At 61.0% G+C, this 13,894-nt stretch overlaps 1 protein-coding gene across 1 annotated transcript; it reads right to left on the bottom strand.

Annotated features, from left to right (window-relative positions):
- Window positions 1–109: 109 nt before the first annotated feature.
- BRPF1 (bromodomain and PHD finger containing 1) lies at window positions 110–13,501 on the bottom strand. Its single transcript, XM_030043316.1, is given in 14 exon segments — window positions 110–744; window positions 855–1,009; window positions 1,121–1,239; window positions 1,335–1,471; window positions 1,997–2,144; window positions 2,252–2,539; window positions 3,805–4,119; window positions 5,057–5,369; window positions 6,352–6,480; window positions 6,826–6,957; window positions 8,090–8,246; window positions 10,668–11,218; window positions 11,220–11,628; window positions 12,795–13,501. Coding segments are annotated over 14 exon segments (3,633 nt in total). The 5' UTR covers window positions 13,391–13,501; the 3' UTR covers window positions 110–560.
- Between the last annotated feature and the right edge of the window lie 393 nt (window positions 13,502–13,894).

Here is a 13,894-nt window from a genome sequence, read left to right as displayed (position 1 = left end):
TGGCTCAGCTTCCGCCCGCGGCGCGCCCGGCCCCGGAAGCGCGACCCGGTAGCGCCCGCACGTGTCCGCTCCTCCCTCCCCCCCCCCCCCCGCCCGCAGCGGCCGCGGCTCCGCAGCGGAGGTTTATTTTCTAAGAATCAATAGATTTTTTTTTTCTTCCTTCAAAATAAATACAAACAACGTCCGAGCGCGGGGCCGGCGGGGCCTGGGCCCGGGGCGGGGCGGGGGGGGGCAGCACGGGGTGGCGGGGAAGGGAAGGGAGAGATGGCGGGGGGGGGGGGGGGGGGGGAGGGCCGCCCCGGGGCACGGCGGCGGCGGCCGCCAGAACGAGATCCCGGGGAGCCGCGGGCTGGGGGAAGCAGGCACCGGGAAGGTGAGAGTGGGGAGAGGGGGGGGCACAGGGTGCTGCCCCCCCCCCTCCCCCCTGCTTTCCCGGTCCCCCGCTGGGTGCAGACCAGCTGCACGGAGAAGGTGGGGGGGGGGGGGGGGGGGGTGTAAGTTCCCCGAGCCCCGTTTTGCCCTGAGATACGGCGGGGGAGCGTCCGGCAGGGGGGGCCAGCTCAGTCGCTCTCGCTGGAGTCGCTGCTCTGCTCGCCCTGCACCTTGTTGCGGTGCTGCATGGCGCGGTGGTAGGCGATCTGCACCGACTTGCGGATGTTGGACTTGCGACCTTCCAGCATCTTCTCCTTGTCCAGGTCCTGGTTCACCCCCAGAGGCACCAGCTTCGTCCGGGGCAACCACTGCCTGCGGGGAGCGGGGGGCCACCTCGTTTGAGGGTTACAATCGTCTCCGGACAACCCCCGACCCCCCCCCCCCCCCCGCCCGCTCCGAAGCCCCCGGCGCCCCGGCCTTACCAAGTGCGCTTGTTGTCGAAGAAGAGGACAAGGTAGAGGTGCTCGCGTGCTTCCTGAGTCATCTGCTCCCCCAGCTTCAGCACCTCCAGGGGGGGCACGGGGATGGGGACGCCGTGGTGGAACATGCCTTCCCGCGGCATCTTGGGGTCGATGATCTGCCGGAGGAGTTGGAGGGGAGGGCTGAGAGGGGAAGGGGGAACCCCGAGTGCCGCTCTGCGGGAGGGGGAACGTGGATTTCGGAGGCCCCGGGAGCGGGCGGTACTCACCAGCGCCGGGTAGGAGGGGTACCCCCGGCACTTGGCCCACACCAGGTCCAGGGCATCCAGGGAGGAATCCTCGTCCTCGGACAGCCACCCCGCGCCGCGCCCCATGCCCTTGCGCACCACTGTGCCGGAGGAGAGGGGAGAGGGGAGTCAGCTGCGTCCCCCCCCGGGGCGACGGTACCGGCCGGGCGGGCGGCCAGGCGGCCGCGGTACTTACTGCCGTGTCCCACGCCTCGGCCCGTGCCCACGGAGTAGGACTCGTTCTCCGTCCCCGACGTGTCCTCGCTGCTGTCCTCCGGGAAGTTCACTCGCGAGAAGGAGGGTTTCCCTCTGCCCTGCTTGGAGGGCGTTGTGCTGCGGGGAGAGGGAGCGGAGCTGTCAGTAGGAGCCACGTTAAGCTTCCAGAAACCGCTTTCGAGAGGGCCAGCCTGGCGGGACGCCAGGCCCCGTGGGCTTCAACCGTCGGCACCGGGAAGGACTCGGCAGGGGTACCAGGAAGAAATGGGGGATGGTGCTTCTGCTGGGATGCCGGCCGGACCCTCACCCGGTTTCACCCGGGAGGACCGAGAAGACGGGCACCGATCCGAATTAGAGGCACAGGCAGGAACCTGCTGGAGCTGGCTGCTGGAAGGGCCGGTGTCAGAGCAGCCGCTGTGCCAAGAGGGAATTCCCCGGTTCATGCTCCCTACTAGCCCTTTGCTGCACACTCACACCTTTAGGTTTTACATTAAAAAAAGGCACAAAACCTGCAGCTTCCTAGGGTTTAGCTAACAGCAGCTGGGCCACAGGAGGGTGAACGAGACGGGTACCACCAAATAGGCTCCCTCATCTGGCAACTCAAGGCTGGGAGCCGCATCAGAGCCATGCCGGGAATGGTACCTGGTACGGTCCGAGGCAGCACTGCTGCTGCTGCTGCTGCTGGACTCCGAGTCGGAGCTGCTCCGGGGAAGATTGCAGTCATTGCGGTACACCAGGAAGCTCTTCTTCACTGGCTGGTTCCCGCTGCTGAAACCGTTGGCTGGCAGGTCTGCAAAACACCCCACCAGAAGAGCGTTACAACCGTGCGGCACCCCGCCACGTGCTCCCAGCGGGGCCACGGCCGCCTGGCTGCATGGGGGGAGCTGCCGCACCCACCCATGGGAGCGTCTTCAGTGGACTTATCACTGTCACTGTCCGAGCTGGAGCTGGGGCGCGGGCTTCGCCCTCGCTTCCTCTGCCGCTGGGAGGACCCCATTATCGGGAGCTGGGGGGGCCCGATGGGGCTGTTCCCGTGGCCGGGAGTGATCTGGCTGTCCCGATTCTTCGGGGGGCGTCCTGGACGTTTTGGAGGGCCTGCAGTTTTAGGGTTCTTCTTGGAGAAGAGCACTGAGGTCCTCCTGCCAACTTCATGTGCTGGGGTGGAAGAAGAATTGGGACCCAGACCTGGAAGAGGGAGGAGAAGGTGTCAGCTGCAGCCCACAGGACCTGGCAGGGACCACACGGCAGCAGCATCAAGGAACAGCTTCATTTCTCTGGAACGTTATCTCGGAAGATCCTCCGTCCTGAGCTTTGCCATGCCTGAGCCCTCAGGGTCAAACTATCCAGTCTGCTGACAGTAAAAGCTAGATGGGGACATCAAAGAACGCTCCACCAGTCAGGGATGCCCTCCTTTCTCCCAGGCAGCAACCTCACAGAAACAGAAGTCAAGAATAGGAAGCAAGCAGGGATAAACCTTTTCCACGACACGCAGCAGCTGAGAAGCTCCACTGCACCCTTTTAGACAAAGGCCCTAAAACACACCCTGCTTGTGGAAAAGCCTGCTTTTCCCGGTGCTGAGCGGGGCAGGACTGGGATGCAGAGATTGCAAACCCCCCGTGACACCTGGCAGCTCTGCCTGGAGCTCTTGCTTTGCTCCCCACGGAGCCCAGCTCAGTATCTCCGTCCAGGAGGCCAGGGAGCTGGCGTCTGGCCCGCATTCAGCTCCCAGCCCCAAGGAGGGCGTTTCAGAGCTCGGCAGTCAGCGCTGCTGCAACTCCCTCCCGTGCCCCCCAGCGCAAAGGGACACTGAAGGCAGCCTGCTCCCTAACGCCCCTAGAGAAACCGGGCAGCGTGGCAGAGCTGGCAGGAGGAAACAATCCATCTATCTCATGCCCCACATCACACAGCTGGGACTCTGTCTCTGGAAGGACATCCAGTTCCTCGGCCGCACGGGAGGTGAGCTCACCGGGTGAACGCTGACGGCAGCTGCGAACACCAGCGACCTGCCAACCCTCCCCAGAGGCAAACACACACCAGGCTGCGGCTGTTCCAGACGCAGAAGGTGGCCTCCTTCAGCTGCCAGTCCCGTCTGCTTGGCTGGCACAGCTCACTACAAACTACCCAGTGGGGTACTGTCCTCGGATGGGGACGCTGGGAGGGAGCCTGGGGAGGCGCAGACGTTGTAGTCTGCACCCACCCTTAACAGCAGGCACTACTGGAAAAGAGGAAGGCCCGCAGGGGAACGGGAGATAAGGGATTGCCCCCCCCCGAGAGGCCATCTGCCCTGCTGCTAAGGAGGAGCGAAGAGAGAGGTGTGTGCGGGGAGCTGCCCACATGGCCCTCCTGCCTCAGGAGGCACCTGGCAGGGCAGCCTCTCTCCCAGCCAAGCTTGTCCAGAGGTGGTTCTGCACCACTCCCCAAAATTGGCAGTATTCCGGAGGGACCGGTACCTTTGCCAGTCTCCTGGCTGCTGCTCTCTTCTGCAGCACTGTCTGTCTGCAGGTCCTTCTCGCAGGGGTTGTGCGACTGCAGGACTCCCCTGGCAGAGGAGCTGTGCCGCTCCAGCCCGTCTCGGCCCAGGTCCCGTGGGTGAGCGAGTTTCCGCCGTAGGACCGTGATCTCCTTCTTGATCATCTTGGCCCGGCGGGACCGTCCTATGCTCTGCTTGCCAGCGTTGACCTCATCCAGCCGCTCCAGCAGGATCTTTAGCTGCTCCTCCAAGGGCAGGTGCTTCTGATTCTCCGAGAGCAGGAGCCGCACATCTTCTGGGGGAATGAAAGAGGAGCAGATGGATGAAAGAAATCGGGAACTCTTTGGAGCTCTTCTACCTGAAAGGGCATGGGGCAATCCAGATTCCCTGCAGGAGGGAAATAGCTGACATGGTACCAAACACCTGTGAACATGGGAAGTTACCCTAAAAGAACTGGAGAAGGAGCCCTGTGGGAAGCAAGTCGGTTGGGACTGCTGGGGAAAGCAAGCTGATCAACAGCTTGGAGAATACCAGGGTTCCCATCGGCTGGAGCAAGGACACAGCAGGAAAAAGAAAGGGAAAACAAGAGTCAAAGGGATCCTGAAGCATTACAGAACAGGGAAGTTCCCCTCTCTCAGCCTGTCCCGCGCTGGAGCAGGGAGAGGGGGACCCTAAAAGGATCCTTCTCTGACACACTGTTCCTGGTGGTGCTCCCCACTGCCCAGAGAAAAGCAGAACTACAACCACGGAGCCAGCGAGACCTGGCTGATGGGTGTCAGGAGCTGCATGGCAGCCAGCAAAGCCCGCAGCTGGGGAGAGAGGGGGGAGCATACAGCTCTGACCAGGGGTAGTCAGTCCTTCTAGCTGGGCAGCACAGCAGGAGCCTCAGCAGCTCACAGCCAGTGCAGGGGACGGGGCGAGTGACAGTACCCCTGACACTGGCCAGGGAGGCCATGTCCCAGGCAGCCTCCTGCCCTGACCAAGAGGAGGATGAGGGACCAAGGGACTGGCAGGACACGCGGACAAGCCGCTGCCTAGAACCAATCTAATGGGGCCGACAGGTACCTGACTAGCAAAGCCCCCACCTCTCCGGGGTGTGGGGACACACAGTCCAGGCGTCCGACTGAACCTCCCATGGGGCGCTGCTCGAACAGACCCCCAGGTGCCCTGACTCTGCCCGGGCTTTACCTCTGAGTACCCCTTGTACCCTGGAACAGGGGATGAGTACCCACCGTCCTCGATGTCTTGGACCTGAGCCTCTTCCACCGTTACACAGTGGGGGAAGTGCATGCCTGTCTCAAAGTCAATGCCCATCTTCTCCGCCTGCCGGCGAGCCTGCCGGAGAACGGCGCCTCCCTGCTCCCGCAGACGGATGGCTGCCCGGTAGAAGATTGTGTCTTTGGCATTGTATTTCAAACAGTTGTTGATAATCAGGTTGAAATCCTCCTCAAAGTCATCAAAATTCAGATAGCGATAGGCTTCCAGATTTTGTTTCATTGTCTGAAAATCCATTGGCTTCTTGATGTGATCCAGGTAGTCTGGGACCTGCATGAGGAAAGAGCCAGAGCTAAGAGCCCAGGAACCATCAGTTAGCATTACCTGCTCCAAGAAAACAGTTGTTAGAGGAATCAGGTATCACTCCCTGTGTTCTGCCCAAATGCACATCGGGGAATGCTGTCTGCTTTTGCAGCTTGAGGAACAGTAACGCCTCCGGACTAGGGAGCCCATGTGCTGTGCTCAACCTGTTAGAGCAGATACACACTCTGAAGCGTTTTTACGGTTCCAGTGCACATGCCAGCACCCCGTCCTCTCCTCCTGTCTGCAGGCAGCTGGGATCCAGTATGCTACACGGTGTTCCCCGGGGGAGGAAACCACAAGCGCAGCCCCCGGGGGGGAGGGTGAGCACAGACAGGTAAAACAGAACCGTCCAGGCAGCAGCAGTGGCTGCAGGTGCGACCGCGCAGCCTTCCTCCCCAGCTCTGCCAAGACACCTCCGTGCCGACCTGCTGCCAGAGCTGTGCAGAGCTGGCATGGCCCTTCCCCACCTCCCCAGGCGGGGACTCGATGATGTGTCTCAGGAATCATTTCCCTTGCTCCCAGCAGTGACAGCCTGGGGGTCAAACCCATTTCTGTGCTGTGCTCAGTCTGTCACCTAGCAGAGGCCTTCTCAAGAGGACAGGTAAGAGCGTGCCGCCTGCCAAGGGCTGGCATTCTGCCTTTCCCAGCGGGAATCCCCAACCACTCACAGACACTGGAGTCACCAGCAACACGTGCAGAGGAAGAGCCGAGTGCTGTGCTCCCGGCCGGCACCAGCTCAGCTGTTCTGCATTCAGCTCACCCAGGAGGGGCATTGCTGCACACCCGCCTTGGGTGAGTGGTGCTGGGATGCGCGGGCCAGCACCAGGCTGCCTGGGGGAGCTTCCGGACAAGAGAGCACCCTGGGCAGCCCTTGGCACAAGCAAGGGACAAGTTTTGAGTGAAGTAGAAATCTGGGGGAGGGGGTTCTTACTTCGTAGATTTCTGTTACCTCAGACAGAGGGACCGGCTCGCTGAAGATGTTGCCTGTGTCTTTCTCCTGCAGCTGCTCAAGCGTCTTGCGGAGGAGGATGAGGAAGGGGGTCAGCTGCATTTCCAGTGCCACCTGCTGCACTTTGATCTGAAACAGAGGAACAGAGCGGGGCTGAGCCCCCTGCCCGGCGGCCAGGCGGTGGGGACAGTCCCCAGGGAGCAGCGGTGCAGTCCTGCAGGACAGCGACAGCTCTCCTCACGCGAGGGGCAGGGACTGCACCTCACACCCATCTCTGGGGAGAGGAGGTCTAACACCGGCTCCAGCACCTGCGTGTCCCACCTCAGCCTTGCAGAGCAGCCACCTTTGCTCAGAGCCACCGGGGCAGGGCACAGCACGGCTGAGGGGACCCCGGCACGCGCCCTGCAGCACTCTAAAGAGCCCATGCTCATGCCCACCCCAGCAGCTCCCCAAGGAGGGGCAAACAATCGTTACCGTCTCTCTCTTGAGCTTCTCCCGCTTGCGTATCAGCTCCACCAGCAAGCGTGCACGCTCTAGGTCATGGCGGAGGCGCTGCCATGACTTCAGCTGCTCCTTCAGGGCCCAGTTCTTATCCTCAGTGTCTCTCTGTGGGAACATCAGAGACCATGAGCTGACAGGAGATGTGTTCCCATCTCCACCTTCCTGACTGTGTGCTGGGGCTCCTCCCTGGCAAAGGGAACCGGCATGCTCAACCCACTGGTTCAGCAAAGGTCCCGGTTCCCTTGTTGTAACCTAGGCAGGTGACTCAGAAACAGCATGATCTCTGACCAGAGCTGAATACCTACCTACTCCTTGGTCACCAAGCCCTTAGGATGCCAGGAGGCAGACATCCTGAGCCTCTGGAAACACTCTTTCTAACACGACCGACTGCCTGCAGCTGCCCAAGAGCACAGACCAACAATACCAGGGTCTGTGCTGCTGCTCAGAGCTCCGGCAAGGGGCAACAGGGCAAAAAGGGAACATGGGTCTGGTTGCTTTCACTTCTGGAGCACCAAAAAATGCTGACTTCTGTTCTGCCGTAGCCAAAGATGGGCAGAAGCAGTCTCAACTCTTCTCCAGCAAATAAAAATGAGAGGGGGCAAAGGCAGGAGAAACCCCTGCCCGGTCACAGTCCTCAAAGGGCTCAGAAAGAAAGATTTAGAGCTCAGGCAGGGAGCCAGAAGAAAAATCTTCCTCTCTGGCACCAGAGACTTCACATCTGTGAAGCGCTGACTAAGGGCTGAGGCAGACAGTGGGCTGGAAGCAGCACCCACAGGGAGCGCTCCTGGAGCGGTTTCAGAAACTGAAAGCGAGGCCTTGGTTTCTTCCAGACTGTTTCTGGAGATCTCCGGCCATCTCTCTCAACACTTGCTGACACAGCAGCCTCAGACTAGAGCCATTTCTGACAGGTTTGCCATCGCCACCGGCTAAACGCGGGCACGAGGAAGGAGCTAACTTCTGCGCGGCAGCATGAGAGGGCAGGATTCCCTTCCTGTGGCAGGCTGCCAACGGCATCACTGCCTGGCAAATCTCTGAACGCCGAGAGCAGAGGAGAAGGTGAAGCAGCAAAAGCAGCTGGGGCTGCCCTTTCCTCATCTGGGACCTCGTACCCCTGGCCCCCCTTCTGCGCCTGCAGGCACCGCATGCAGCAAAGGCTTTGAGACCACAGCTCTGAAGGCGCAGGAAGCACGCGCGCGCAGCCAGGATTCCCTGCAGTGCCCCAACGAGCTGCCCTTACCTGGTCGCAGTTTCTTTGTGACTGCAAGTGTGTCTGAAGGCGGCGGAGCAGAGGGACACCGTTGCGGGACTGTCTCTTCAGAGTCCAGTAGCTGTGCAGCCTCTGCATGAACTGGCTCTTCCTCTGGATGGTTAAACGGTTTGTAATCTTACTGAGCCTGAAGAAGGGAGAGGAGAGGAGACCCCATCAACAAGGCAAGCCTGGCCACTGCAGAAGCCCTGGCTGGGGGGATGTAGCAGCAAGGCCACCCGAGAGCAGCTGAGAAGCTGCTTGGGCAGAGAACACCCTTTCCTGTGGCAGGAATTTCTGTAACACCAAGTCATGCACGGCAGCCGCCTGTCTGTGTCAGCCACAACAGAGGACGCCAGGAAACATCCAGCCTTGCCTCTCCAAAACAGACTTTTCCTTTCTACCTCCTGCCAACTTTCAGGCAAAAGCCTGGGGCAGGCTGTGCCGGGTCGGGGTACAACGCAGATCCATCGGGGACCAGACCTTTAACAGCTCCCACAGTCCCCGACACTGCGAGCATTATGGCACTGCTATCCCAAAACCTTTATTTACCTGGCTGAGGGCCACTCATGCTGACAAAGGCCCTGGCCAAACATTACCAGACAAACTCGAGCCCCAGGGAGCCCGTAACTTGACCAAACCTGGCAAAGTGTGAGGAGGGAACAGGAGGCATGAGCACAACAGAACTCCTATCCGAGCTAATGAAGGACTACCCTAAACAGCCCAAAACACCACAAAAGGGATTTTCCTACCCTCTACAACAGCAGAAAGCCTGGAGGGGCTGGGACAGCCTCCTTCAGCAAAACTGGACAGAGATGCCCCGCTAGCGGGGAGCCGAAGGGATGAAGCCCAGCATCTCCACATCTCACGGGGACAGCTCTGCGCACAGGATGACCTGACCTGCATCAGCCTCAGCTGAAGAGGCTGGGGAGAGCAGCCTCATGTGCCATCACCGGCCAAGCACAGCTCCCACAGGAAGACATTTGGCATTCTGGCAACAGCCCTTGAAGAATAATTAATCCCAACAGGAAGGCCTGGGGAGAGGTTAACAGCTTCTAGCTCAGTGTGGGTTTTGCTGCGAGCGCAACGATAGCACCTGCCAATGCGTCCACACATAAGAAAAGAGTCTCCGGCTACAGAGCAAGCCCCAGGTGAGCAAAAACATAAGGTTAGGACACAAACTGTGGCAAAATGCCAGCAGCCTTGTAGCAGAAACCTGCCTCCATAAGTCAACAGAATGCTGCCCAGAGAGCAAAGCCCACAGCTGCCAGGTGCTCCCCTCCAACCGCACAGGAGATAGTCTCGAGAGTCCGCGGGAAAGCAGCGGTCCCATGTCCCTGCACTGTCACAGCCGTGCTCGACAGGTCGGCAGGTACAACAACAGTACGGCGTCAGGGCATCACGGGGTTACATCCCCGGCACAGCTCCTGCCACAGGAAGGAGGAGAGCTCAGCAGCTCAGGGGTGGTGGTTCACAACCACAGAGGCAAACGCTTCTGTGCCCAACCCGCGCTTCAACCGTGCGATGCCTGCTGCAGGGTGACGGCAAGATCCAAAACTGTCCTAAGATGCTTCTATGTGTCTTTGCACGCTGCTGAGGACACCCAGAGTTATAAACTACACTGACAAATTCTGGCAAGGCTCTTAGATGCTCTGGTTTTGGGATTTGCACGCCAGCCCAATGATCAGACTGGAGCAAGACACACGGCAGTTACAGCTGTAACTACTGGATGTTTGCACCTTCCCGTGAGCCCTCAGGGCTGGGATGCAACAGAAACACGATCCCTGGCAAGGCCTCAAGTACCTTCCTGACACCTCCTACTGTGAAGCCAACCTCATGACAGTCGTTCCCCTCGGCAGGCAGGAGTCCTGGTCCTCTCCAGCCACCCCTCGCAGGCAGCTGTGCCGAGGCTTTCTGCGCCCTGCTGCTGCTGCCCGGCCACGGTCCAACAGGCAGCTCCGAGGCAAAGCTGCTGCCTGCGACTGGCACAAAACACTAAGAAAGCCCAGCAAGGGGTAAGCAGTTGCTGGGATGGATGAGCTGCGCTCAGCAGGGCACAGGGATCCCGATATGAGACCTCTCTCCTCCAGAGCCAAAACAACCCCTGTGGTTAGCCCATTTCCCAGGCCTGAATCACTCCCACACTTCTCTCTTTTCCCCAGCACAGCCCCGGGAGAAAAAAAAAACCTTGGCAGAAAGAAGAGCAGCCCCCCTCCTCCCTCCCCGGTTTACTCCAGCGCCTGAGGTCAGCACGACAGGAAAGGAGCACTGGGAACCCCCAGCTGCTTCCTGACGCACCCGGCCAAGTTCATTCTCTGCCGTTAAGCTAACAGCAGCTATTTCCTGCCCCGCCGAGGGCCCAGACACCTTTGTGGGGCAGCGCATCGCCCTGCCTCTCTGCAGGACTCCCAGAAGAAACCACCAACAGCCCTCTGCGAGAATAAAGCAAAAAGCACCTGTGCGAAAAGCTAAGGGGAGCAACAAGATAACACCCATGTGGAAAGCGGGACACAAGGCACAGAGAAAGGGAGAAATTTCTCCACAGTCAAGGGAGGGCAGTGGGTCGTACCTGTGGGGGGGGATGCAGGGCACAGAAACCACAGGTGCTGCAGCTCGTTTCTCCGCCAGGATCTTCCGTGCCTTCTTCATCTTGATCCTAGACTTGGCCTTTGCTTTTTTTACTTTCTCAGAGCTCCAGCCCTTCCCCTCCTCCTCCTCCTCCTCGTCCTCCTCTTCCCCCTCGCTGTGGGAGAGGGCGGGAAGCCTGCGCACGGAGCCTGGCGGCGTGTGGATGTCGCAGTAGGCGGTTTTGCGCACGCTGAAGGAGGTACCGTTGGCCCCCGTCTCCCGGACGGGCTCCATCTTCATGTACAGCCCGGCCTGCTGGGCGCAGGTGACATGGAAGGCGGTGTAACAGTTGGCTTTGTGGCACTGGATGCAAGCCCCGGAGCCGCGCTGCTTGCAAATGTAACAGGTCAGCTTCCAGCGCGCGGGCGGGATGTGCTCGATGCTGTCGATGGGCTCCAGGAAGACGGTGTTGGCAAAGCACACCTCCGGGATCCAGAGGGCGCAGACCACGTGTGCCCAGCGCCCATCGTCCGTCTGCTTGAAGGCCCCCCCCCTTGTTCGGGCAGAGGGCGCAGTCCACGGCTCGTGAGGGTGACTGCAGGCACCGTCTGCAGAGCCACTGTCCCTCCGGGATGTAGGGCACCCCGTAGCACTCCTGATGCACAGCCAGGTTGCACATGTCGCAGAAGAGGATGACATTGCTGTTCTGACACTCCCCGTCGTTGCAGATACAACAGACGGCATCCTCATCCACCAAGGCGTTTGGATCCCCCTTGTTGTGGCTCTCGAAGTAGGACTCCTTCTCCAGCCGGTCCATCAGGTACTCAAAGATCTCCTGGGGAATGGGACTCACACCTTCGGTCTTCCGCCGCTCGTTCATGATGTCCAGCCAGATGTAATCTTCCTCATCCATGTCGTACTCCACCTCCTCATCCAGCTCCTCTGCCGACTTCTCGATGTACCTGGAAGGACAGCACGGGAGGGTGAGGGCACAGCTGGTGGGGACTCGGAGCTGCTGAACCCTAACTCCCCGCAGGCTGTGGCTGAGGAAATGTTTAAATGCTACAGCCAAGACCCAAGTGAAAAAAAATCCCAGGGATGAGGCAGGAACGTGCAGAAGCAGGAGGTGCTGCTGCACCCCGAGCAGCGCAGCAGCACAACAGCGCATTGGGCATGACACAAACAAAATAACACTCGTCTAATGGGCGAGGTAAGGGCCTTGGAGACTCATCAGCGCAAGACGGGAGCCGGCACGAGCCACCAAGCAGGTGCCAGATGCTCTGGAGACAGCGGCCTCATGCTTAAGACACAACAGCAACCAGGCATGGAGGCACAACTTTTCATTAATTCTGGCAAGGGCGGCTGTGCCCTCTTCTCTTTCACTCTGAGTTGTGGGTGAGGGGATGTTACTTAGAGAGGAAAGAGCTGGAACCCCAAGGCTGCTGCTCCAGTGACTGACAGCAACCACCTCCCGCCATCGCAGACGCCTCGGGAAGGTTTCTTTTCTAACACCCTGACATGAAATAATGTCATTATCCCGTCCCTGGAACACGACACTGGTTTCTCAGGGCACGGGGCGACTAGGACAGCTGGGGTGGCCACACAAGCGTTACTTTGGTTCAGTATTAACTTCCTGCTTGAGGTGTTACTTTGGGCCACTGCACTCACCAAACCACTCATGGAAAACTGTAGGACAACAAGGAGAACTAAGCCCATAAACGGACACTTCTTACAGGTACTCCTCGGTGCTGGGGGGCTCTAGAGCTATCCCAGCATACCTCCAAAGAGCAGTATGGAAGGCAGAAGGACACATTCGTTTTTTGTTATGATTATACGTGCCGTCCCAGCAAGGAACGAGCGCGGCAATCCTGGCAATGACCTAAGCAGCAAGCGAGAGCTCTGCAGGTGCACGGACCCCTCAAAACCGGGGTGTGACGCCAGACAGAGCTCCCAGAGCCTGAAGCCACGGGACGGCCAGCTCTGCGGGACCCGGGAGAGGCAGATGGAAGCCATTTCCACGAGCCACAGACAAGCCACTTGCACAGAGCGGGGCCAATTCCGCCTCCAGACCCAGGACACGAGCTAGAGCTGCCTGGGAGCCTCCTCGCGCCCCGGCCACGGACAATACCTGTAGTAAGAGGTGGGGCGAGGTGGGGCGTCGGGGGTGTCCTGCTCCAGCTCCCGGTACACCACCTCGGGGAGCTTGGGGGTGGTGCCGGCCGAGGCGTTGTGGTGATGGTGGTTGGAGTCCTTGCGCTTCTCCTTGTTCTTGTGCTTGCCGGATTTGGGCGGGACGCTCTGGGTCTCCGTGTTCTCCTTATTGCTCCCGTTCTCGGGCACCTCCTCGGGAACCTCCTCGTCCTCAGACACCACGTCGAGGTTATCGAAGATGCTGATGCGGTGGACGCGGCCGTGCAGGTCCACCTCCACCATGCGCTGGGCCTGGGCGTAAGTCATCACCTCGCGGCCCGGCGACTGGGAGGTCTCGGAGGGGCTGGGCGACTGCTTGTTGGCGGCGCGGGCCTGGCGCCCCTTCTTCTTGTGCTTGCGCAGGGGGGTGTGCTGGGGCGGGGGGGGGTTGTCGTGGTCATAGTGGTAGAGGTGGTACTCGATCCCGCTGTAGCTCTTGTAGATCTTGCGGCAGGTGCCCACCGGACACTCGTAGGGGGGTTTGGTGGCCCGTAGGTTGTGGCAGAAGGTCTTCACGTCGAAGTCTACGCCCATGGCGTCGCCCGCCCGAGCGGGGCTGAGGGGGGGCGGGCTGAGGCCAGGCCGGGCCGGGCCAGGCCAGGCCGGGCCCCCCCGCCCCGCCGCCCCCTCCCCGGGCCCCGGCGGCGGCCGCCCGCCCGCCCTCCCCTCCCCTTCCCTCCCTCCCTCCCTCCGGCGGCGCTCACCGGCCCCGGGGCCGCGGTCAGCGGGCGGGCGCGGGCGGCGGCTCCATGGGCAGCGGCGGCGGCGGCGGCGGCGGGCCCGGGCCGGGCCGCAACAATGGAGGCTGCGGCGGCGGCGGCGCCTGGCGCGGGGCGGCCGCTGGGTAAAGCGCCGCGCCGCCCTTAGCAACCGCACTTTCGGCACGGCCGAGCCGGGGGAAGGGAGGGGAGGGAGCGGGGCGGGGGGGGGAGAAGGGGAAGAGGGTGGGCGGCGCGGCGGCGGAGGAGGAGGGCGGCGGGAGCGGGGAGGCCGCGGGAAGGCCGGCGGGGGCCGGGCCGCGCCGCGCCGAGTGAGGCG

Source organism: Aquila chrysaetos, chromosome 20, assembly GCF_900496995.4.
Source record: "Aquila chrysaetos chrysaetos chromosome 20, bAquChr1.4, whole genome shotgun sequence".
Lineage (NCBI taxonomy): Eukaryota > Metazoa > Chordata > Aves > Accipitriformes > Accipitridae > Aquila > Aquila chrysaetos.
The sequence above is the reverse complement of the archived record's forward strand: the minus strand, read 5'-3'. Positions and strand labels throughout refer to the sequence as shown.